Below are 23,645 nucleotides of genomic sequence, written 5' to 3'. Positions count from 1 at the left end.
GTCTACACATAATAAAATAGTGCTAATATAGCACTTCCGTGCTACCAGTGGCACCCTGTCCACAACTGATCAGCTAAAAATAATCCAACAGTCAGAATCAAGTTGAAATTCTTGCAGACCTTAAGTGAGTCCGGGCAATGGACCTAGCCACAGACAAAAAGTAGACGATACAGTTGTCTATATATCCTATTTTTCAGTGTTAAAAAAAAGGTTGGGTATCCGGGTGCCTTTTGGCTGTATACTATATGATGAGGTCACTGTGTGCTAGAAGCTTGAGAAATCAAAGATAGACAATCCACAGTATCAAATTGATTGGTACCAAAAAATTATTTCAGTTGGACGTCTGCATTACATACATTTTGTCGGTGTCATGGAATAGTTATGATTTGTGCTTTGGTTCATTTCGGTCATTGAATTTTAGTACCTTGAAAATAGCGAAAAACGCTGTCAAAAATAACCGGTAGATGAAAAGAACAAACAACACGGCGTGACTTGTTTTCCCTTTTTAAAAATATTTTACATGTGATATATTTTAGAACTGAACCGTAGCTAAGGGCCAATTGAAAGAGATTATCAAATGCCAGCTCTTATGAGCAATAATGATATTCTTGGTTCAGCCTTGAAAAAATCATTTGGAAAGAACAAAAAAGAGGAATTTAGTGATGAGCAAATTACTCTTTCTAGCAAGCTAATTTTGAACACAAAGGTAGTTTAGATAATTGCCGGTTATTATCAAGTTTTTTGGGTAAAATTCTAGTTTAGGGGCTTCTTTCTCTCTTGAAAAGTAGGCTAAGCTAAATTATTTTTATCACAATTCAGACAGGAAGTGCTTTGACACCTATAATTTCTGCTATCTAGGCTACTATGCCCTAGAAATAAAATAAGCATAGACAGTAGCTTGGTAAAACCTTTGTGGGGGAAATTTTCAGGTCACCTAGCCTACACCCATGTTTGACCCTGGATTCATTCCTAAAAGTTTCATTAGGCCTACCTCAACTAGGCTAGGCCTAATTTAACTTTAACAAAATGGATCTGGTAAAGTTCTACAAAATCATATTATTGAGTTAGGAATAAAGTGAATACACCATTTGATGCCTTTTTTTATGCTGATTACAAATATAATAAGCATTTCTATCGGAAATGAATTTCAGCCCCCCCCCCCCTATATAGGCTATACCGGTCAATATCTACAAAATCATATTATTGAGTTAGGAATAAAGTGAATACACCATTCAATGCCTTGGGCAAATTTTGTTTCTGATGTAAATAGGAGGTAAGTTTAAACTTTACCCCCCCCCCCTAATGTAGAAATATATACCCTGATTTGGCATATATAGGGGGGGGGGGCTAAAATTAATTTCCAATAGAAATGATTATTATATTTGTAATCAGCATAAAAAAGGCATTGTATATTCACTTTATATTCACTTTATATTCAAAGTATATTCACTTTATGCATAAGTCAATAATGTGATTTAGTAGATATTTACCATAGTAAGTTTGAAATCAGGTAAAATTCTACTTTAGCTACTTTTGACTAGCCTATCTTGGAAAGGGGTTAGGGGTATTTGTTTAGCCTTGTGTCATCTCATAAGGAGACATGTTAAGAAGACAATTCTTACTTTGAAATATGTATAATTATCCTAGTTCTTATATTATCTAACGGGAGAACCTTTATCATCAAGTCTGTCCTCTAAAAATCCTTTATTTTTCAAGCTTAAAAGAAAATGTTTCCAAAACCCATGCTAAAAGTACCACGTTGCTTAAGTCTTTTTAAATTGCCCCTATAAATTGCCACATAATAAGTTGTTTTATAGAGAGCGTTCATGTCGGTCTTTTTAAAACTTTTTTTTTAAATAGTAGTGGCGGTGGGCCAAAATCAAAATATGAACGCTTAAGAACGGCATGAACGCTCTCTAAAAAACAACTTATTAGGTTGCAATTTATAGGGGCAATTTAAAAAGACTTAAGCAACGTGGTACTTTTAGCATGGGTTTTGGAAACTTTTTCTCTTAAGCTGGAAAAAGAAGGATTTTTAGTGGAAAGACTTGATGATAAAGGTTCTCCCATTGGATAATATAAGAACTAGGATCATTATACATATTTAAAGTAAGAATTGTTTTCTTAACATGCCTCCTTATGAGATGACACAAGGCTAAACAAATACTGGGTTAGGTTAGAATAATGAGACTTTCAGGCATGGGTCTAGAGGTAAAGTATGTCCCGGGAAGGCATTATGAACTATCTACCTCTACTCCTTCTCTCTGTAGAGGATCCTGACTTTTGATGACCTTTAAAAATTATTTTGTTGTAAAAGTGCAGCCATGCAAAATAGATTTTTTGATTCAGGGAACTAAAAAAAAGTTGTTTTGACCTCCACAACTTGGCTAAGTTCAAATTCATATGGTTTTAAAGACATACAAATAGCCTAAATTTCCTAAATTTTGAAAATAAACACCCATATGGCTTAAAATTCTACTCAAATAACAGAAATTGTATTTTCAGAACTAAACCTAGAGAAAAAGAAACTGGTAACTGAAAATTTAGGTAAAATGTTGTTTTGTCAAAATTTCAAATTTCAGGACCCTCTAGAGGGAGAAGGAGTGGAGGTAGGTATTTCAAAATATCTTCCCAGGCAAGCTTTAGCCTGTAGACCCATCCCTGAAAGTTTCATTTTCCTAACCTGACCCCTTTCCAAGATAGCCAAAAGTAGCTAAAGTAGAATTTTACCTTGAAATCATTGTTTTAATCCTTTTTTCGTACTAAAAATTATAGACAGAAAGTATGATTTTCAAGGGTCCAAAAAGGGCTTAAAATTGAATTTGCTCCAAAAGTGATTATTATAATCAGAAAGAGCATAGCCTAAAAAAAGGCATTGAGTGGTATGTTTACTTTAGGGCTGTTGTTTTGCACTACACTAAGATCTCACATCTTTCTGCAAATGTTTCCATTCATTTAACTCAGCTTTGTTCTAAGATCATACAGCTCACTAATGTTAGCAAAAAGTGTGAAGGATGCCATCTTTCTGCTATACAGAGCAATGATGAGAGAACTTTGATGATATACTGATCATTGTTTTTAGACATCTGATCAGAGCAGAAAGATGAAAGACATTTGCAAAAGAACACTAGAAGATGTAAGATGTAAGATTTCACTTTTAAGAATTCTTTGTCAAAAGATGTAAGATCTTAGCACAAAGATGAGTAAAAGAATAGCCCTTTTATTTGTTGGTCAGGGCTGCTCCATATTTACCTTCAAACCTTATAAATAGAGATTAGGCTGAGCAAAGATATGAGGCTCAAAACATGGTAGCCTAAATATTAAGCAGTTCATTATATTGCTCTACAAATAATGTGGACATTCCACTAAATGCCAATTATTAGGTAAATTTTTTGCAAATCATATTATTGACTTACAAAAAAAGTAAACATGCAACTCATTGCCTTTTTTATGCTCTTTCCAAATGTAATAATCATTTTTATCAGAAATGAATTCCCCCCCATCACCCCTATATATACCAATTCAGAGTATATATTTGGACATTAGGGGGGGGGGTGTGGTGGTGGTAAATTTTATTTCTGGTGTAAATTGGGGGTAAGTTTAAGCTATACCCCCACCCCCCTGACTTGCAAATATATACCCTGAATTGGTAAATAGGCTAGAGGTGGGGGTACAATACATTTTCGACACAAATGAATTTTACGTTTGGAAAGGGCATAAAAAGGGCATTAAGTGGTATGTTTACTTTATTCATAAGTCAGTAATATGATTTGCAAAAAATTTGCCAATTTTATGCTCTTTCTGAACATAGTATTTGTTTTTCTTGCAAATTTGAAAATAGTAATTTTATCCTATATTTATTTTTTTTAGTAAATTTCTAGGTGGCACTATAATTTTATTATTAATCAGAAATGGAGTAAGCCATAGGCTTGTCTCATACAGCACAAATTACATACCATGAGCAACACTTGTAAACAATGAAAACAAAAACTATAAACTTCCTAATTACCTTAAATCGCACTAGCCAGCGATAAGGACAAATCCTGTAGACGCCGGTCAATGATGATGGTGGCTCAGCTCATCGGGCGCATCCCAAACTGTGCGCCATGGCTTGCTGCACCAATCTCTATCAACAGCTGACTTGAAGGCTTCAGTATTAGGGGACATGACTGCATTCTGGCTAAGGGAATTCCATAAGCCAACAACATGGTTGGAGAAAATTTTTTTTTGCAGCCTGGTATTAGCACATTTCCGGTAGAGCTTTAGGGGGTGCCCTCATGTTCTTGACAAACTATGTAACTGGACTAAGTCAGGGATGATATTGTGGTTGCAGATCAATTTGCATGTCATCAATACATCCCTCGCTTACGTTGGTATGTGAGAGATGGTATATTGAGCCTCTGGAGTCTGGTAGAATATGGCAAATTTTGAAAACCCTTCATGCACTTTGTTGCTCTCTGCTCCACCGATTCCAGAATCGATTGGTCAAGCTTGTTAACTGGTGTGGTAATGGACATCCTAAATTCTAATTTTGGTCGGATCAGGCCCTTTAGGAGCTTAGTAATCACTGCTGGAGATCTACTTCAGAACGTTCTCTTTATTATACCGAGAGTTAGGTTGGCTTTGGCTACTGCAGACTGCGTGTGTAAGTTGAATTTGAGCTTGTTATCAACCAAGACTCCCAGATCTTTTTCGCAGTGACTGGTTGTAAGTGGCTGTTTAAAACCACAATTGGATTCCATAAAATACTGGCTGAGAGGGTTGTTTGCTCCAAAGTGTATGACCTTGCATTTCTGGATATTAAATTCTAGTCGCCAGGTTTTTGCCCACGTTGAGAGTGCGTCGAGATCTGCTTGGATGTTTTTGGTACTTTGGGGGTCATAAATCGGACCTATTATTTTGGAATCATCAGCATATAAGCAAATCTTATTCTTTATGATTGAAGATGCATCATTAATATAGATGTTGAATAGAGTTGGGCCCAAAACCGTGCCTTGGGGTACTCCGCTTTCTACATCTGCTGATTCTGAGAAGAAAATTGATCCACCATCCCCAAATACTCTTACCGCCTGCTTCCTGTTGGTAAGAAATTGCATCGTCCAATTTATGACTTCATCGTGGAGGCCTATTGCGTGAAGTTTAGAATTTAGCCTCCTATGACATACTTTATCAAACGCTTTCGCTAAGTCTAATAATATCATATCAACTGGGGATCCCGTGTCCATAAGTTCTGTGACATGCTCGTAAGCATCAATGAGGTTAGTATCAACTGATCGACTGGGGCGGAAGCCATGCTGGCTAGGAGATAGTAGCTTGTTCGCATTTAGGTGTTCAATAATGGCTGAATTAACTATGCCTTCAAGAAGTTTTCCCACTCCCGAGGTGAGCCTAATTGGTCGATAGTTGCTGGCTCTCTCTCATCTCTGCTGCTTCCTTTATGAACAGGTGTAATGTAAGCTTCCTTCCAGTCTTGTGGAATAGATTTAGTATTTAGGGACTTTTGGAATAGTAGGGTGAGAGGATGTGATAGTACTGCATACGTCTCCTTTAAGAGGTGAGGGGGCACTCCGTCAGGTCCTGTTGATTTATTTGGGTTAATCTTCTTTAGTCGAGTCTCTACATCTACTTTAGTAATATTAATGGGCGGCATACTTTTTTGAATTTCGTACTGTGGGGGGTCTGGAAGTGGGGCATTATCTGCAACTGTGAATACTGAAATAAACTGCTTATTTAATGCATTAGCTATCTTCCTTGGGTCGCAGATTTTAGATCCATCTTGTGCAAGTTGAGTGACAGAATGCCTTCCAGGCTTACCCGATGACACATACCTCCAAAATTTCTTAGGGTTAGTTTTTGTTGCAGCTGCCACTGATTCCTCATACTTCTCGGTGATATTTCTGGAGAGACTTCTAAGCTTGTTACGCGCCTGCTTATATTTTGTGTAATAGTCAGCCTGGTTTTGATTCTTTGTGTACAGCTTCCAGTATTTCTTTTTTCTGTTCCTAGCCATTTTTATTTCTTTTGTAATATACAGGAGGGTTATTGGTTTCCTTTTCCATTTTGTAGAAGAGTGATTTTCAATAGCCTTCAGTAATATTCTTTTCATAGTTGTCCATGACTCTTCCACATCTGTATTCTCAATGAAAGACCAATCACATTGAGTCAGTTCCTGACAAATTAGACTGTAATCAGTGTACACATGTTTTGTAAATTCTAGTCTTTGGAGATACAGTCTAAAACTGCAACTTATGACAATGTGGTCACTAGCTCCAAATGGTGGTAGGGGCTTGATGCTTATTATAGACTCTTGGTCTTTTGCTAGTAGTAGATCAAGTAGCGAAGGGTTCTGGCTATTTCTATATCTTGTCGGGAAGTTAACTGCCTGGTACAAAGAATGATTAAATAGGCACTCCAGGAATGGTCTTATTAAACTATTTTCAGAAAAACCAAATCCGTTGACCCATTGAATATTTGGGAGATTGAAATCACCAACAATAATTATGTTTCCTCGTAGCTTCATTTTAATATCAATTGAAATACTCATAGCAAGTAAAGAGGATTCAAGGCTTGGGGAACTGGGGCTTCTATACATGCAACCAATGTAAAATGGCCCACAAGGCAGGAGGACAGATATCCACACTTGTTCAATATATGGTTCATAATCTGAATTAATATCTATGCTTCCTACCTTCAAAGAGCTTTGGATGTACACGGCTATTCCTCTTCCTCCTTCTCTAGATAAGTTGGTGACCAAGGTATAGTCGGGTATCTGGATCTGGGTATCTCCAAGAGGAGTGTTGGTCCATTTAGGTTTAATCTCTCAGAAAGCGTAAACGTCTGCTTTTTCCGTCGAAACGGCATATTTTATCTCATGGAGCTTTGACATTAAACAATCTACGTTACTGAAGACAACTTTCAGACCATTGTTCATCCAATGCGTGCAACTTTTATTTGGGCTATTATCCAGATCATTACATTCCCCAGACTCTATGCTGCTGTGGTTTGAAACGTCACTCATGAAAACAGTCTGCTCGGAAAGGATACAGCTTACTGATCTCGCACTGTAAAAAGATTCACTTGATTCATCAATAGCACTTATTTCAACATTAGAAGACACAGGGCTATTTACACTACTATCTATTTTTCTTTGAGAATCATCTAGTTCGTTTCTATTGAAGCCGGTGCTGCAGAGGTGGGCACGTTTTTTTGAACAATTCTGTTGCCTTAAATGACTTGGTTTTATTCACCATTAGCTTGTTTCACATGAAGTACTTCATACAGCTTTGTTCTGTTTATATGGTCGGCTTTTGAAACATCATTTCTAAACTGAACTTGGCTTGTTCCTTTTCTCTCATATGACTTTTGCAGGATCACTTTCTTAATTTTTAATTCATCAACCGAAAAAATAATGGGGCTCGCCTTACGCGAATCATTTTCATTCCTGGAGTTATTGGGACTGACGAGGCGCCGAACATTTTTTACAGCTATCCGCTGTAGTCCGTATTCGTTACATAAGAAGTCACTAATGAATGTCTCATCATTGGGTAGCGGCAATACTCCGAATGCTAGGATATTTAATTTGCGTCTTTGTTTGTCTCTATCTTCAGCGATCAATTTTCTCACGTGGCTCTCGAGTTGCTGGTTCATTTCATCTTTAAGAGATTCTACTTGAGATTTGATTAGCTTTTGTAACAGATCAGGATTACTAGCAGCCCCCGGGGCTTCTTCAAGTGAAGTAATACGAGTCTCCACATCCTTGAACTTGGCATCAATGTCTTTCTTGAACTCTTCTTTAAATTCATTAAATGACTGTTTAACTGCATTCTTGATTTTAATATCTAGGTCCTGTACAGCAGTTATTGCAGGTTCAAGTGGTTCAAGCGTTTTGTTAACTATGGCTTGTATTTCAGCTGCACTAGCGCCACTATGGGCGTTACCTTTACAAACAGGACACTTCCATTCGCAGCCTATTCTCCTTGTCATTTTTGTCAGAAGATTATACTCGGGTTTGCTAATTTCAAGGCAATCAATGCAAAGCCATTGTTTACAAATGTCGCAGTTCATTGCACTAGATTCTTCATCCAGACTCTCATCACAAGCAGCGCAAATGTCTTTGCCTTTTTTGGGCTTTCTCGAAGCCTTTTTGGTGGCAATCTGCAACTTTGCAACTTTCAGGCACTGATATCAAGGCGACACCAAATAAAACGCAACTCAGGTAACAGGTAATAGAACGCAACTTGGATAACAGAATGCAACCAGGAACACGAGAATGCAGCGCCGCTAGGTAGCGTTAGTGTAAAGTCCAAACTTTAGGATAAATTATTGACAAAAATCGAAATAAACTTGACACAATTTGCTGCAAATGATTTGCTCTTGGACAAATAACTCTCGGCAGATACCACTAGAGCACTTGCCACAGTTACTTTCAACTCTTCTGCTAGCTTCTCCTCTCCTGGCGCTCAAATGAAAGTATTATATCTCGTCGATGCTCAGAACGCTAAATTTATTGCCTTGACAATTTTCGAAGTAGACAGAATGTGGGAAGTGCAATACACAAATCACCTATTCCCAGCAGTTTAAGGATTAAAATCCCGCTGGTACCAATTGGGCCTCTTGTTTGTTTGCTATTGCTCCCTTCTGCTCAAATTATCCACTAAAAATACGCGAAAACGGACGAGCCAACGTAATCACTGGTGGTTTTAGTATTTAGCGTTTGGTAACTGCGCTTTATTGCTGGCTGCAAATTTGGAAGAAGAAGAACACTAAATTCAGCCTGGCCTTATTTACAAACAAACAAACAGCTGTTTATTAGCAGACAAAGGACAAGTCCCTTGGGAATAGAAAATAAAAATTTTCTAACACCAAAAAACAGGTAAATAAGTGAAACACCAGGGAAAAACCTTTTAAAATGAAACTTAATATCAAATATAAGCAGGTATGGTAATATATGGGTAGAAATAAATGTTCTTTCTCACAGATTTGGTCAATAATCCTTTATTCACTTTCACACCTCCCAGTTGCTAATAAAACAAAAAAGACAAAAACAAAGATACCCTACCACAAATATACACTTCATGGTCCTAAGTACTGTCTTTCATAAAATGAGGTCTCAACTAATGCTGTTTTGAAAGCTGCAACATCATTCACCAGAACTACTTGGTCAGGCAACGTGTTCCATGATTTTACTGAATGATTTACAAAGGAACTCTGTCCAACTTTCCTTGATACCCTTGGCTGGTACACTTTTAAAGAGTTCTGCCGTGTAGATGGATAAATGACTAAACTTCTGAATTGCAGAGATGGTAAGCTCAGGCTACTCATTCTCTGCTCATAAGGTAGGTATTTCAGATAGGGGACAAATTTGGATGCTTGTTATTGCACCTTTTCAATCAACAGTGAATCAGATTTTCTAGTTGGATACCACACAGATGAACAGTATTTAACAACAGGGCACGTCAATGTCTTATACAATGTGGTAAAACGTCTCAGATTAAACCTTCTGAAAGCTCTTTTGATGCAAAGCAAAGCATAGTTTGCATTATGCAAAACAGCTGATGCTTGCTTGTCAAACCTCAGCTGATCATCAAAAATAATACTGAGATCCCTAACAGAGTTAACAGGGCACACCAACACGTCACCAATGAAGTACTGGTATGCCACATCCTTTGCAAAGTAATGCATCACATGACATTTCTTCTGAATTTAAAAGAATTTAAATTACACCATTCAAACAATACTTCCAAATCTTCCTGTACAAGTGTCACATCAACCGGGGAGGTGACACCTCTGTACAGCTTTGCATTGTCTGCAAACATTTTAATGGTGCTGTGTTGGATTTATAAATGATTTACCTGCAGTAAATCATTTATAAATAAACAGAATAAAACTGGTCCCAGGCAGCTACCCTGTGGGACCCCACTTAGAACTCCACACCCTTCAGATAGTGCCTCACCAACCTTCACTTTCTGTGTCCAATTAGTTAGGTAATCCTTAATCCAAGTCATGCTTCTACATCCAATCCCATACTTTCGATATTTTTCCACCAGCAAGGATATTGAAACCTTGTGAAATGCCTTGCAAAAATCAATATAAATACAATCAAACTTTAGGCCTGAATCAGCCATCCTTTGAAAATCATTGACTACATCCATTAACTGCATGTTACATGATCAATTTTTTTGAAAACCATGCTTTGCTGTGCTCCACAATTTATTTTTTTCAAAATAATTTTGGATCCAATGCACAATTACTTTCTTTTTAATTCTTGAAAAAATTGACATGTTTGAGATAGGGCAATAATTCATGAAATCCAACCTTGGTCCACCCTTATGAAGGGGTTTTATGACTGCCTTTTTCTGCACAGCAGGGCACTCACCAGACTCCAAACAATAGATTAAAAAGAAATGCAAGTGGAGCCTCTAAAGAAGAAGCCAGTTCTTGCATAATAACATTTGAGACACCATCTATATCAGGGGCTTTATCAACAGAAAGCTCATGGATAATTTTTACAACAAGCTCAGGGGCTACATCAGAGTCATTATATTGTGACTCATTCTGTAACACAGAAGCTTCTGGTGCCAGTGAAAAAATTAGATATCTTATGGGTAGCAAGATTAACAAAAACAGATGAAAAGGTTTCATTAAAAATAGCTGCTTTTCTTTTATCATCATCAACAGTTTCACCAGTGACTGGGTCATTGAAGACTGTGGACAATGGCGACTGCTCTTTTTTGCCCCTGTTCACATACTTCCAATACCTTTTTGGACAACTTTGTGTGCAATTAATTATTGATGATTCCACTGACTGAGTGTGTGACTGCAGGATCATCATTGCCCTATGTTTCACCCTCTTGTAAGCATGCCAAGATTCATCGTCCCCAGCTGATAAATAAGCTCTCCAGTGTCTATTTTTTGCAGATATTGCTTCAAGGACAAATTTTGGCAGATTATTAGGTTTCTTCAGACCCTCTCTAATAGTATACCTTGGAATAAACTTCTCACATGCTTCTTCTACTACTTCATGGATAAACTCAAAAGCTATATCTACATTTACAGAACTACGCTGAAGCTCACTAACAATATCATCATAGTGTACACAATCTCTAAATTTGTCATAACTACCTCTAGAATAATCATATAACAATTTTGACTTGGGATTTAACGGAATGCTCACTTAACACAGAAAGACAATACCAGGTGATCACTTTTACCTAGAGGAGGCAGAAATTCTAAATTCTCTAGGTCAGCTGGGTGCTTAGTTATAATAAGGTCTAAGGTAGATGGATTTTTTCCAGTTCGAAACCTAGTGGGGTCAGTAACATGTTGATGGAGAAAGCTATCACTAAGTGTCTGTACTAGTTTATGCCTGAAACTCAAATCAGATAACATTGTACTGTGTGATAACCAATCTATATCAGGAGTGTTAAAGTCACCAATGATCACAATTTTAAACGAAACTGACAAGAAGGTAAGTAAGGTAGCTGAGTAGGCCCTTGTCTTTAAAAGTACTATCAATACTCTTAGACGGGCTCTGGTAAACCGCTACTATACACACACTTTGGGACCAACTTGGGTTTCTCAGCTCAAAACTAACTACCTCATGTCCTTGGCTTGTAAACTCAGAATCAACTTCTTTATATTTTAAACTTAGGGAAGAACAAACATAAACACAAACTCCTTATTCATAATTAATATAATGCACAGAATTGTATCCACTTAGTTGCCTAAAATGGACAAAGGGGTCAACACAATTCTTGGGCAAAACTTTGGTCACAACAATTACATGGGGTTTCTGGCTTTGAACAAGTGCAACAAATTCATCCCACTTTGACAGTAAACAATCTGCATTTGTATATGCCACAACTAACTCTTCACTATGACATCTCCAATTTGTTTTGGGGACAAAAAAGCCTCTCTTTGTGCACTAGTTCTGGCCCATTTTTCTGCATTTTGATTTTCCAACCAGTTTCACTTGCAGCTACTTTCCCAGTGAGCTCTTTTCTAAGTTCATCATACTACTTCTTCCCAGCCAACTCTGCATCACTTCTGTCATGTGCAACACGGAAGTTTGGTATGTTAGCCTTAATATTCTCAATCCTGCTCACAAGGAAAAAAGCTGCTATATCACAATTAAAGGGGGACTTGAAAATCACCTTTGCTGGTCTACTTCTACTGCCTTGTTTTCGTCCAAGGCGTACAGAGAATGCACACTTAGCTGGACACTCATTCAGCAGAACTTTATTGGCATACTTAAGATCACTTTTTTTCTGAGCTTTCTGGCTTAACGCACTTGTCTCCTCCAAGCCAAACAAAATGGGGTTTTTTTCTTTTTGTACTAAGTCACCAAGTCCATGCTGAGTTACTTGACTTGCAACTACAGAAATCTGCTGGTCCAAAACTGAACCAATCTGGCTAGAAAGTTTGTTGAACAGGTCAGTTTTTGCTTTAGGGATAACTTGTGATACTGCTAAGGTAACCTTGTTCTTCAGATCTGACTGAGAACACTTTCCCTGTAGTTCAGTTTCCAAGACCTGAATTTTTTCACTTAGAGGTTTAAGAAGCACCTGAAATTAAGTGTTCAAGTCCAACTGGAATTTTGCAAAAGAGTGAGTAACAATTCTCTGAATAACTTCCGGCAAAGCAGCTGTTCCTTTTTGCTTACATATAGGACAATACCAGGTTGATCCTAAGTGACAACTCATTTTCATGAACAGTTTGTCTTTGGGGTCTGACATACTCAAACATTCAGTGCAAACCCACCTTTCACAACTGTCACATAGAAGTGCATAGCTTTCATCTTGCAGGCTAGCATCAAAGGCTGAACAAAGATCGACTCCTTTTTGGGGCAACTGACGAAGTCTCTTTGAAGCAGCACTCATTTTTTGGCAAAAAATTTTTAGTCTGATTTGGCTATATTATGGTAACTTTGTAAAAACCAACATAGCAACACTGCACTTCTAATTTTGGCATCAGATAAGATATGCACAGAAATGGTTGCTGGCAACCCTGCGCATGGGAGAAATTCTTTGGAGCTTTTATGTCAAGGAAAACAAGGGAAGCGTAGAGCCCCGCTACCTATTCCCTGCAGTTTAAAAGTCAAAAGACCCAGCAGGTACCTCAATGGCCATTGCAACAGGTGCCCTCCCCTCTTCTGCTCGTTTTCCTCCCAAGAAGAGCCTCAAATCCTGCTAATACAATAAAATACTGGTTTGTGCCTTGACCTCTAGATGGCGCTCCGACATAGGCCTTTGTAGGAGAGGTGTACCATAGGTGAATGAAACAGGAGTGATATTGATGGGGAAGAAAAGTGCTTAAAGTTGTTATTGTTTGGTGTTTTACAGATACTGGAAATTTTGGTTAATGGTGGGGATTTTAATTTTAAACAACAGAGAACAGTGTCCTGAAGATGTTTCTTTACTCTAGCATCAGATCTTCACTTTAATTATAGGTAAATTTCACTATTCAAAGACTATATATATGTATCATAATATGAACGCACTCTAGAATCCACTATTGAGATTATTATAGATGACGCTGTTTTGCTTCCAAGCAAAGACCATAAATTAGTAATAATGTTATAAGGCAACTCCAGTTAAATAAATCTATTCTTTAACACAAATTATATGAGAAGAATTGAAAAATATATGTTCTTACTGTTCCTGGGATCACAGAATCCAAATTGAGCATAACCTTGGTTAAAGAATCAAACTATTTCCATATAAATTTGACTTATTTCAAACTTGGTATTTTATTTGCTTCCACTGATTAGAAAGTTACTCAAATTTAATTTAGATAGTTTTATCCAATATCTTCCAAGACCAAGTCACATTACTCTCTTAACTATTAGCTTTCCACTTTGGATTACAAAAAGCATCTTGAGCCCTTAAAGGGGCCACAAAGGTATTAGTTTTTGTAACCACGCAAAGACATTATAACCTAACCTTCAAAATACTTGATTTTCAATTTAAACCATTTTCCTACTGTTTAAAGTTTTTCAAAAGCCATCAACAAAAATAGCACTGAATTTTGTGATTTGAAGTGTTGTCAACAATTTAGGGTATATTCCAATTCAGGGTATATATTTGCACATCAGGAGGGGGAAGTTCAGGGTGAATTTGCAGTGGGCCAAATACTTCAGCTAGGATGAAAGTGAAAACATCATTTGATGCTTTTTTATGCTCTTTCATAATTCATATAAAATACCTTCAGGGCCCCTTTAAGGGCTCAAGATGCAAATAGCAACAAAAGTGATTGTTGTATTATGAAAGAGCATAAAAAAGGCATCAAATGATATTTTCACTTTAATCCTAGGTAAATTATAGTGCCACCTTTCATCTGTTTCCTTAAAAATTCTTGTTTTTGGTGACTTCAAAGCACCTGATATTAACTTGTCATCCCAAGCTACATCAGGGACAGACCAGAGTTTTGTGTTTAAGCTTGTGCAAACCTTACAGGATAGTTTTCTGTACCAACATGTTGCTGATCTCACAAGACTCAGAAGTGATTCCACTCCCCACATACCAGACTTGGTGATCATGAAATCTCTAGATGATATAGTAGGCCTTAAGAGGCTGTCACCTCTAGGTAAAAGCAATCATGTAGCTATGTCTCTAACAATGAATGTAAGTGCAGCAGTGAACTCTAGTTCTAAATTTTATTATGATTACAGTAAGGGTCATTACAATGAAATTCAAGACTTTATCCATTCTGTTTCTATTGTTGAGGAGCTTTAGTCTATTAATGCAGATGTAGATGTTGCTTTTGAGTTTATCCAAAAAGTTATAAAAGAAGCATGTGATAGGTTCAATTCATGTTATTACATAAAAGAAGACAATTGTCAAAATTTGTACTTGATGCTATTAGTGATAAAAATAAGCAATGGAGACAGAATATATTAGAAAAAAACAAAGACTCATGGTGTGCTAGATATTTGAATATTTTGAAGCTAGTCTCTTTGACCTTCTTGGATGCAGTTCATTAGTGTTAAATGAACTAACACTTGGACAGAGGTTAACTACATTGGGTGAATTGAACTTTACTCTATCAGATTTTAATAAATCATTGTAGATAAAGTTCAAACCAAATTCACCTCTGTCAGGATTTAAAGCTATATTCTTGAATAAAATTTCTTAATTTCAAGAGTTTCATGAAAATTTTGCTTTAAACCCCAGTCCCTAGAAATCAAAGAGACATAATTGAATAAAATAAAATGGTTTGGAAAATTAAAAATATGTTTCAAAAGGTTAGAATATTGCTTTAAAACTGATGAAATAGTCTTTATGCTGTAATAATCTCATTTCCAAATTCTGGTTAGTATGTCCCACATATGAGCTTCTGCAAGTACATGGGATCTGATAGACCCCACTTAGTTGCCCCTATGAAGTTACATCCTTTCAAGAATTTAGAAAACTACCCAAAATATTATTACTCTTTAGAGCTACTTTTAGACCATTACTCTGTAAAATTCTTTTAAGTTTTTCACTTAGCCCAGGTACATATGGTAAGGAACAAAAAACAGCCTTCTCCTGAGTTGTCTCCAAGACTTCCTTAGAAATCCCCAGAAACTTTTTCCTTCTTTTTGAAAAAGTCTGGTTAATTAACCATTCTGGATACATATTGTTTATTAGTATTTTTCTTAGAAAAGACAACTTCTCCTCAAAAAATTTTGGAGAGCAAATACTAAAGATCCGGTCAGTTAAGGAAATGATCAAACCAATTTTTACTTGGCAAGCATGAACAGAGCTATATGACAAAAATGTATTGTAATTTGTCGGTTTTCTGTAAATTTTAAAATCCGGACTATTTTCATTTTTTGAAAGAAGAACATAAAGAAGAGAAAGTTTCCCTTCCTCTTCTAATTCAACAGTAAACTTTAAATCCCCCCCTCCAAAAAAACAATTACAATGTTCCAAAAATCCTCCCCATAATCCCATACTGAAATTATGTCTTCCATATACCAGCCCCAAAAAATATATAAAAAAATGTGAATCTAATGCAATTGTTTCAATATTTTCCTCAAAAATACTAGCTAATAATGGAGATAAAGGGGCCCCCATTGGTAAATCATTTAGACTTCTTGTTCAAAAAATTCTCTTCTGAATTGAAAAAAATAAGAGAACTCATTGCACAACCTTACTAAATACATAATTACAGAAACTTCCAAATCTGTTTTGCCACTAATCAAGTCCAAATTTCTTAATCTGTTTTGCCACTAATCAAGTCCAATCAAGTTCCACAAAATAAGTTTTTCAAAGGAAAGTAAAGAACTCCATTAAACCAAAAATGAGCAAAAATAAAATCAAATAATCTACCAAGCATGAAACTACCACAAATCAGCATTGATAAATAAATAAAACTCAAAACAAACAGAAATTACAATAAATAACCAAGTCAAACTCAAAACGAGCAGAAATTAACATGAGTTGGGCTCAAAACCCCTATGCCTTCCTAAAGCCAGAACATAATTTGCGCTTTACTGAAAAAATATAAATGTTTTTACTTTTATAAATGTAATAAATCAAATAATATTAACATTTTGATTAATAAATATAAGTATATGTATATTAAACTGACAATGCACATTCATTTATATTTTTTCAGTAAAGTGCAAATTATGTTCTGGCCTTGGTAAGGCATAGGGGTTTTGAGCCCTACCCATGTTAATTTCTGCTCGTTTTGAGTTTCATTTACTTATCGATGCTGATTTGTGGTAGTTTCATGCTTGGTAGATTATTTTATTTTTGCTTATTTTTGGTTAATGGAGTTCTTTACTTTTCTTTGAAAAACTTATTCTGTGGAAAAAGTTTTTTTTAATTAATTTCTGGTTTTTTTTTATATTGTCTTTTCAGGGAAAAAGAAAATATTTTTTAAAATCTTCTTTGTTTTTTAAGACTTTATAGTTTGGCCAGCTATTTGTATGCTGGAGAAAAATTTTCAGCAATTTTTAACAACATACACCCTTTTAAAAATCTGGACAGAAATAGTGGTGTTTAATTTAGTTTCATACCTCCTCTAGTTGACCTGAAATAGAAAACTGGATACCATTTAGAAAAAAAAAATCTGTTTACTTTCTTTAATAGCTTGGATACACTTATGCTATTTTAATTTGATTAAATTTTAAAAGCAGAAGTAGCCCCAAAAGTTAGAACATAATAACCTGGATCATTCTTGCGATACTGCTGAGGTGCCTTATTGGGAATTAGCATTAACACAGTGCATTTTGATTTAATCTTAAGGCAACATTTAGTTTTTAAACATAATGGGCAAATGGGAGGGTGAGCGTGGGAGGGGGACCACTTGCCCTCCAATCACTTTTGACTATTAAAAAGGGCATCAGCCCTTTCTATTTTCAATTGAATGAGCCCTTTTCAAAGTTCCAAAGACAACTCCTTTGATACGAAGTGCCCTAGTCTAAGCAAAAAAAAAAGAAAAAAAATAATAATACATTGTACCCACATCAATCTTTACTATAATAATGTCAAGCTTCCAATCACTTTCGACTATTAAAAAGGGCACTAGCCCTTTCAATTTCCAATCAAGTGAACCCTTTTGGAGTTTCTACAGCAATGCTTTTTATTGATGTGGATGTGTTGGGGAAAATGGTGGATGTGAGAGGGGCGTTAGTTGCTCTCCAATCACTTTCAACTATTAAAATAGGCACTAGCCCTTTCAATTTCCAATTGAATGAGCCCCTTTGAAGTTTCTACGACAACTCTTTCTATAAAAACCTTAATTGCTCCCATGGCACAATTTACAACCCTTGCCCTGAGGGCTGGGGGGGTGTCATCCTCAGAAACCTAATTTCCAGAACTTTCAACTACGTTAAAGAAAATTGCTATCTCAAAATTTTGATTGGATGTGTTTGGGGAAATGGTGGGCATGAGAGGGGGGTTAGTTGCCGTCCAATCACTTCTGACTATTAAAAAGAGCATTAGCCCTTTCAATTTCCATTCAAATGAGCTCTTTTTGAAGTTTATACAACAATGTTTTCTATAAAAAACCTTATATGACCCTGGGCATAACTTACAACTCATGACCTGAGGGCTGTGAGAGTTTGTCATCCTCAAAGACATAATTTCCAGACCTTTCAACTACGTTGAACAAAATGGTTATCTCAAAATTTTAATTGGATGTGTTTGGGGAAATGGTGGGTGTGAAAGGGGGGTTACCTGCCATCCAATCACTTTCAACTATTATCTACAATTAGCCATGTTTTGATGCAACCTACCAAAAAATACTTGATAACTTCAATTCAAAATCATCAGACTTTTTAACTACATCAAACAAAATGGCTATCTCAAAATTTTGATTGAATGTGTTTGGGGAAATGGTGGACGTGGAAAGGGTGTTAGTTGCCTTCCTTTAACTTTCAACTATTAAAAAGGGCACAAGCCACTCCAATTTCCAATCGAATCAGCCCTTTTCGAAGTTTCTATGACAACTCCTTTGATACAAAGTGCTCCAGTCTAAGACCAAGAAAAAAAAAATACATTGTTCCAACATTGTTCTTTACTTATGCAGTGCTATTGTGCTGTCTATGATTGAAACATATTTAGACATTTCCTCTTTTATAATTACAACTTAACATAAATGTTAAGATTACAAGGAATTTATGTTGTTATATGTTAAACAATCGATGAAATTTCATCAGTTCTTTCTAGTCATCTTCATTTTTATGTTGATATTTTTATTGATAAAAACCACATGGCTTAAAATATATCTTGTTTTTAATAAAACTCAATAGACCCTCAGGCTCAGTGGTATTATTATTTTGTGGTGTAGTTGTTGATGTTGTGACAGATAAAGAAAACTACACCAAATAATTTGCAAAAAAATATTGGTGATCAAAATATGGTGTGCTGAATATTAGATACTATACTACTGGGGGGGGGTATGTAAATTTGGGTTACTTTGGGTTTATATGTGAATTTCATTAAACATCCATGAAAACAGTAACAAAAATTGGATTGATTCCTGTAGGTCAAAGCAAAGAATCTGAATGAAGAGTTATTCTATTTAAGATCAACTAGACCATGTTAACCATAGTCTGAAACTTTGTAAGGTTTTTCCTTTCATTGATATAAAATAATGTAAAATTTTAATGTATACTTAGGCCCAAATTCATGTATATGGATTACTTTAAATGTATATTAAGTCGTCTTCATAAGAAATCATACCCTGCCCAAGTTAGATTGTAAAAAAACGCATTGTTTTGCTGTAAACCTAACAAGATAGATAAAGTTTTATCACCATAATGGCTTTCATAAGCAAACAACATTAAACCTACATTTCATGTTGCAAAAGTGTGAAAATACAGTAACTTAAAAAGGGGGTAATATAAAGTTGATCAATTAAAAATCAATACAAAAGAAATTTAAATCAAGTGCAGAGATATAGAACTTAAATTGATTGTGACATGCTGGAACTTTCTTTCTCTGCAAGACTACTTAAGGTGAAACTCCCAATCAGATATGCAAGAACTTACAAAACAGCCATTAGCTGAACTTAACAAAATTCCTAAAGCTGCCAACAAATTTCAGGATAGTAGAAGCACTGGCATTTTTTAACAAAATCTGCCATCAAATTTCAGTAGGCCGTGAAAACTGCCAAGTAGCATGACTACCATCTTACTCCACTGTTTGCATGTCAACTCCCAATGCTTTTGTATAGGAGAAATAGAGGTGATGCCATTTTAACCTACAAGCCTACAATGAAGGCCAACACTCAGCATTATTTCCTATTGTTGGTTCTGATTCAAGAATTAGTGATCATTATCTGAAACTTGTAAAGCAGTCTGCAACAACCAGGCCCTATGCACAATTCTTTTCCTATAGGATTGTCACTGATTGGAATATATTTTATGGAGATATATTTACTGCTGACTTTGTTGGCTTTTTCAAACATAGGCTGGATTTTTCAAACATAGGCTGGATGCTGAGTGGTTCTTTAGAGAGTGGTAAACTTGACTGGGAAGCTATTGATCATTCAACTACATATGATCACTAAACAACATATTGATCATCAACCTATTGATTGTTTTAGTGATTACACAGCTATTGCACTAACACATGAGATAAGGTGATACTTTACTGATAAACAGCTATCATAAGCTATATCCTAAGCAAATTTGTATATAGGTATATAAGAATGCTGTTATTGATGTTAAAAGTAAAGATCACCATCTAGTAGTGTCAAGGGTTAATTTAAAGCTGAAATATTGGAAGGGTAACTACCTCCCGGGAAGTTATGCTGTTGGTAGACTCCAGGATGAGAATTTGAGGGAAACTTTCCAGGAACAGAATACTAACTTCAGAGTTTAAAATTTGATAATTTGGAAGATGGTTGGAATAATTTTAGAAAAATATTTGTGAAGTTGCTGAAGGTGTCTTAGGGAAGAAAGCTAGAACTGCAGCTAAGAATATTAGTGAAAAAGCTTTATGTTTAATAGAAAGGAGAACGGACTTGTACAAGAATTGTCTGAGTAATAGATCATATGAAAACAAAAGGAATGTAAAGAAAGTGGAGAAAGTATTAAAACATGAACTAAGGAGGTGTGAAGTGGAGGCCATGGATAAAATTGCCGAGGCTCTGGAAGATGCAGCTAGACGGCATAATAGTAAGTTGTTGTACTGGCATGCTAACAAATGGAGAGGGAGTAGTCAATCCAGACTTGGCCCAGTTAAAGATAGGAATGGGGCTGCAATTAGCAATAAGAAATAGGAATGGGGCTGCAATTAGAAATAACTAAAGAGAGATGGGCTGCACATGTTGAGAATTTGCTCAACCAAGATAGAGTTGCAGGAAAAGGTATAGAGGAAAATGAAAAAGCTTGTGATGCATTGGATGTGAAGGAAGATTTATTTTGTGAGGAGGAATTAGCAACAGTACTAAAAGATTAAAAAATAATAAGGCTCCTGGTGCTGATAGGGTGGTAAATGAGTTTAAAAGATGGTGGGAGCAGTGAAGACGTTAAAAGTAGAATAGCCAAGGCTCAGGGTGTTTTTTTCACAGTTAAAAAAAAGTTGGGAAGAATAGGAAGATAAGTCTGCAAACCAAGATTAGAATATTAGAAGCTACAGTGATGACAGTAGTCAAATATGGCTCTGAAGCATGGACATTCCGAAAAGCAGATGAAGATTTGCTAGATGTTTTCCGGAAAAATTGCTTAAGGATTGTTCTGGGTACCTGACTGACTGACTGTATTTCAAACATTAGGCTATACAATAAATGTGATTCAATGCCGCTCTCTAGGGCTATAATGAAAGAAAGGTTGAGGTTGCTAGGGCACATTGTGCGGATGAAGGATGACAGATTGCCAAAGATTGTTCTTTTCAGCCAACCGTCTTGGGCTAAACAGAAAGCAGGTCGTCCTTGTCTGGGATGGGAGGACGTCATAGAGAAAGATTTAAAGGAAATGAGAATTTCGTGGGCGGGTGTAAAAAGGGAGGCTTTGAATAGATTGGGGTGGAGGAGGAGCGTGCATAGCTGTGTTTGCAAGCGTTCAAAAAAAAAATGTCAGCTAGAGTGCAGAGTGTGCTGTATCAAACTTCACTTGCAACAGTGCTACGAGCAATTCCAAGCCTAACTTGGATTCATCTTTTATACTGATTTTCAATAAACATGACAAAACATATGTATCCATATATTTCCTTCAGTTCCAAAGACAACATTACCGCCCAACGTTCCCATATTGGAACATAGGACCATGGTTACACCGTTGGTGCAAAGAAATTTTTGGCACCACAAATCTTTAAGTTAGAACCCTATTTCACTGCACTAAAGCAAGCACCGCAAAATTTTACCGGTAACTAGTCTTGGGCATTAATGGATTAAACAAGGAACAAACATAAAGAGATAAAACAATGAGATATAAGTAAAAATTAGGCAAAGAGACAAAATAGTAAAATAAATAGTCATATTAAAGGCTAAAATTAAGTAAATAAAGAATCTGGGAGGAAAACAATAAATGGGAAAATTATGATAATTGGCTATTAATACTTTCTGTTATCTTCATGACAAAAGTTTCCTTCATGAATCTTGAGCTAAGGCAAATGGAGGGGAGAGGTGAGTAATATAGGTACAGACTGAGAATTACTGCAAGGAAGACAGATTCTGAGGGGTAATGTTTACTGGGGAGATATTTTAGCCCAAGGTTCAAGTTCTACATAAGATGCCTTTTAACCATTAATAAGGTTCTTTTTTTGTTCAATAATGATTAGGATTCAGGCACTTTAAGTGGGGAAAGGCGGAAATAGGCCCCTAGATTCCCTCTGTACATTTTGAAATATGCTATTTTTTTTATTTTTGGTTGAAGAAATAGAAAAACCTGCAAAACTGGTTTTTAAAAGTGCAATTATCCCCCTCCCTACATTTTCGTTAATTGCCGCCCCTGTTAGGACTGCAGTCCAATTAGTATTTTGGTTGAAATACATAACCTGTTGGATATTACCTTTAAACCTACTTTATATGGGATTTCACTGGGTCTTGCCACTGAAGGTTAAATTAAGCAACACTTTTTATAATAGGTAAAATTTTCAGGTATATTTTAGACCTTCAAGTGAGTGTTGAAGTTTACTGAGGTCTTTGGGTGTTCTGTATAAACTGTGTTTATAGATATATTAGTGGATATATTTATTAAAGTTTTCAACTTTCTAGGTTGAATATGTTGCAGCTAAGTCAAGTCAACATTCAGTTTTTTCAAAGCAGCTAAAAGCAAAATATATTGTTCTTGGCAAGTCTGATCTTCCTGACAAACAGTCAAAAAACATGACACAAGATGAAGCCTCGTCCAGTAAGCTTTATTATTTATCACATTGTTTATTATCATTATTACTTTTACTATTATTGTTACATTATTATGCAATTTGTATAATTATTATTATTCATTTATTGCCCGTCGAAAAAAAGGTACATGAACGGAGTAATCACTAAAGTAACAAAAAGATAAAAAAAAAAAAAAAAAAAAAACACAAACACACATCAAAACCCAAATATATCACACAAAAAAAAATCATTACATACATTACATTAATACAAAGAAGCTATTGTGAACAAGTTGGTGACCAAATTAGTGACCATGGATGATTAAACTTACTTTGAAAATGGGATAGGGATTTATTAATACTAATGTTAGGGTCAGCTAGCTTATACAAATGAATGATTTTACTGTTTCTTAATGAAGGGGGCAAATGTAAAAGATATTTAGCAAATCTGAAGGAGTTTGATCGTATTAATAATTTAATTATCGTATTGATAATTGTATTCTTATAATTTTACTATTTATAATGGTATATATATATATATATCTATATATATATATATATATAGGCTATAAATAAATTATATATAATTATAAATTATTCATTGTTATTATAACATCATTATTAACATTACTTGTTATATTATTATTATTTATGCTATTATACTTATTGATATCTTATTATCAATATTTATTATTATATTATTATTTATCATATAGTTATATTTTTTACGAGCATCATTCAGTAAGTATATTTATTATTTAAGTTATTTTTCTGCAGTCCTAACAAAAATTGTTTTTGCATTAGCTCTGCAAGCTAATAGAAAATTCTCACAAAAACAGCTGGGGATTTTTTCAGCAAAACAAAAGGTTGGAGAAATAGTCTATA

The 23,645-nt window shown here is 35.5% G+C and overlaps 1 protein-coding gene across 1 annotated transcript in view; it reads left to right on the top strand.

Moving 5' to 3' along the window:
• The first annotated feature begins 496 nt into the window (after positions 1–496).
• LOC148940278 (ubiquitin carboxyl-terminal hydrolase 36-like) overlaps positions 497–23,645 on the top strand; it is a 72,857-nt gene continuing 49,708 nt past the window's right edge. The window contains exons 1-2 of the mRNA XM_089106458.1: positions 497–706; positions 22,654–22,789. Of these exons, the coding sequence (XP_088962584.1) occupies positions 578–706; positions 22,654–22,789 (265 nt within the window). The 5' untranslated portion in view covers positions 497–577. The remainder of the gene's footprint in view (positions 707–22,653; positions 22,790–23,645) is intronic.

The sequence above is a fragment of the Artemia sp. Qi Xiang Cuo genome, chromosome 20 (genome assembly GCF_049724085.1).
Source record: "Artemia sp. Qi Xiang Cuo chromosome 20, ASM4972408v1, whole genome shotgun sequence".
Classification (NCBI taxonomy): domain Eukaryota; kingdom Metazoa; phylum Arthropoda; class Branchiopoda; order Anostraca; family Artemiidae; genus Artemia; species Artemia sp. Qi Xiang Cuo.
Note: the sequence above shows the minus strand (reverse complement) of the source record. Positions and strands in the feature narration are given on the sequence as shown.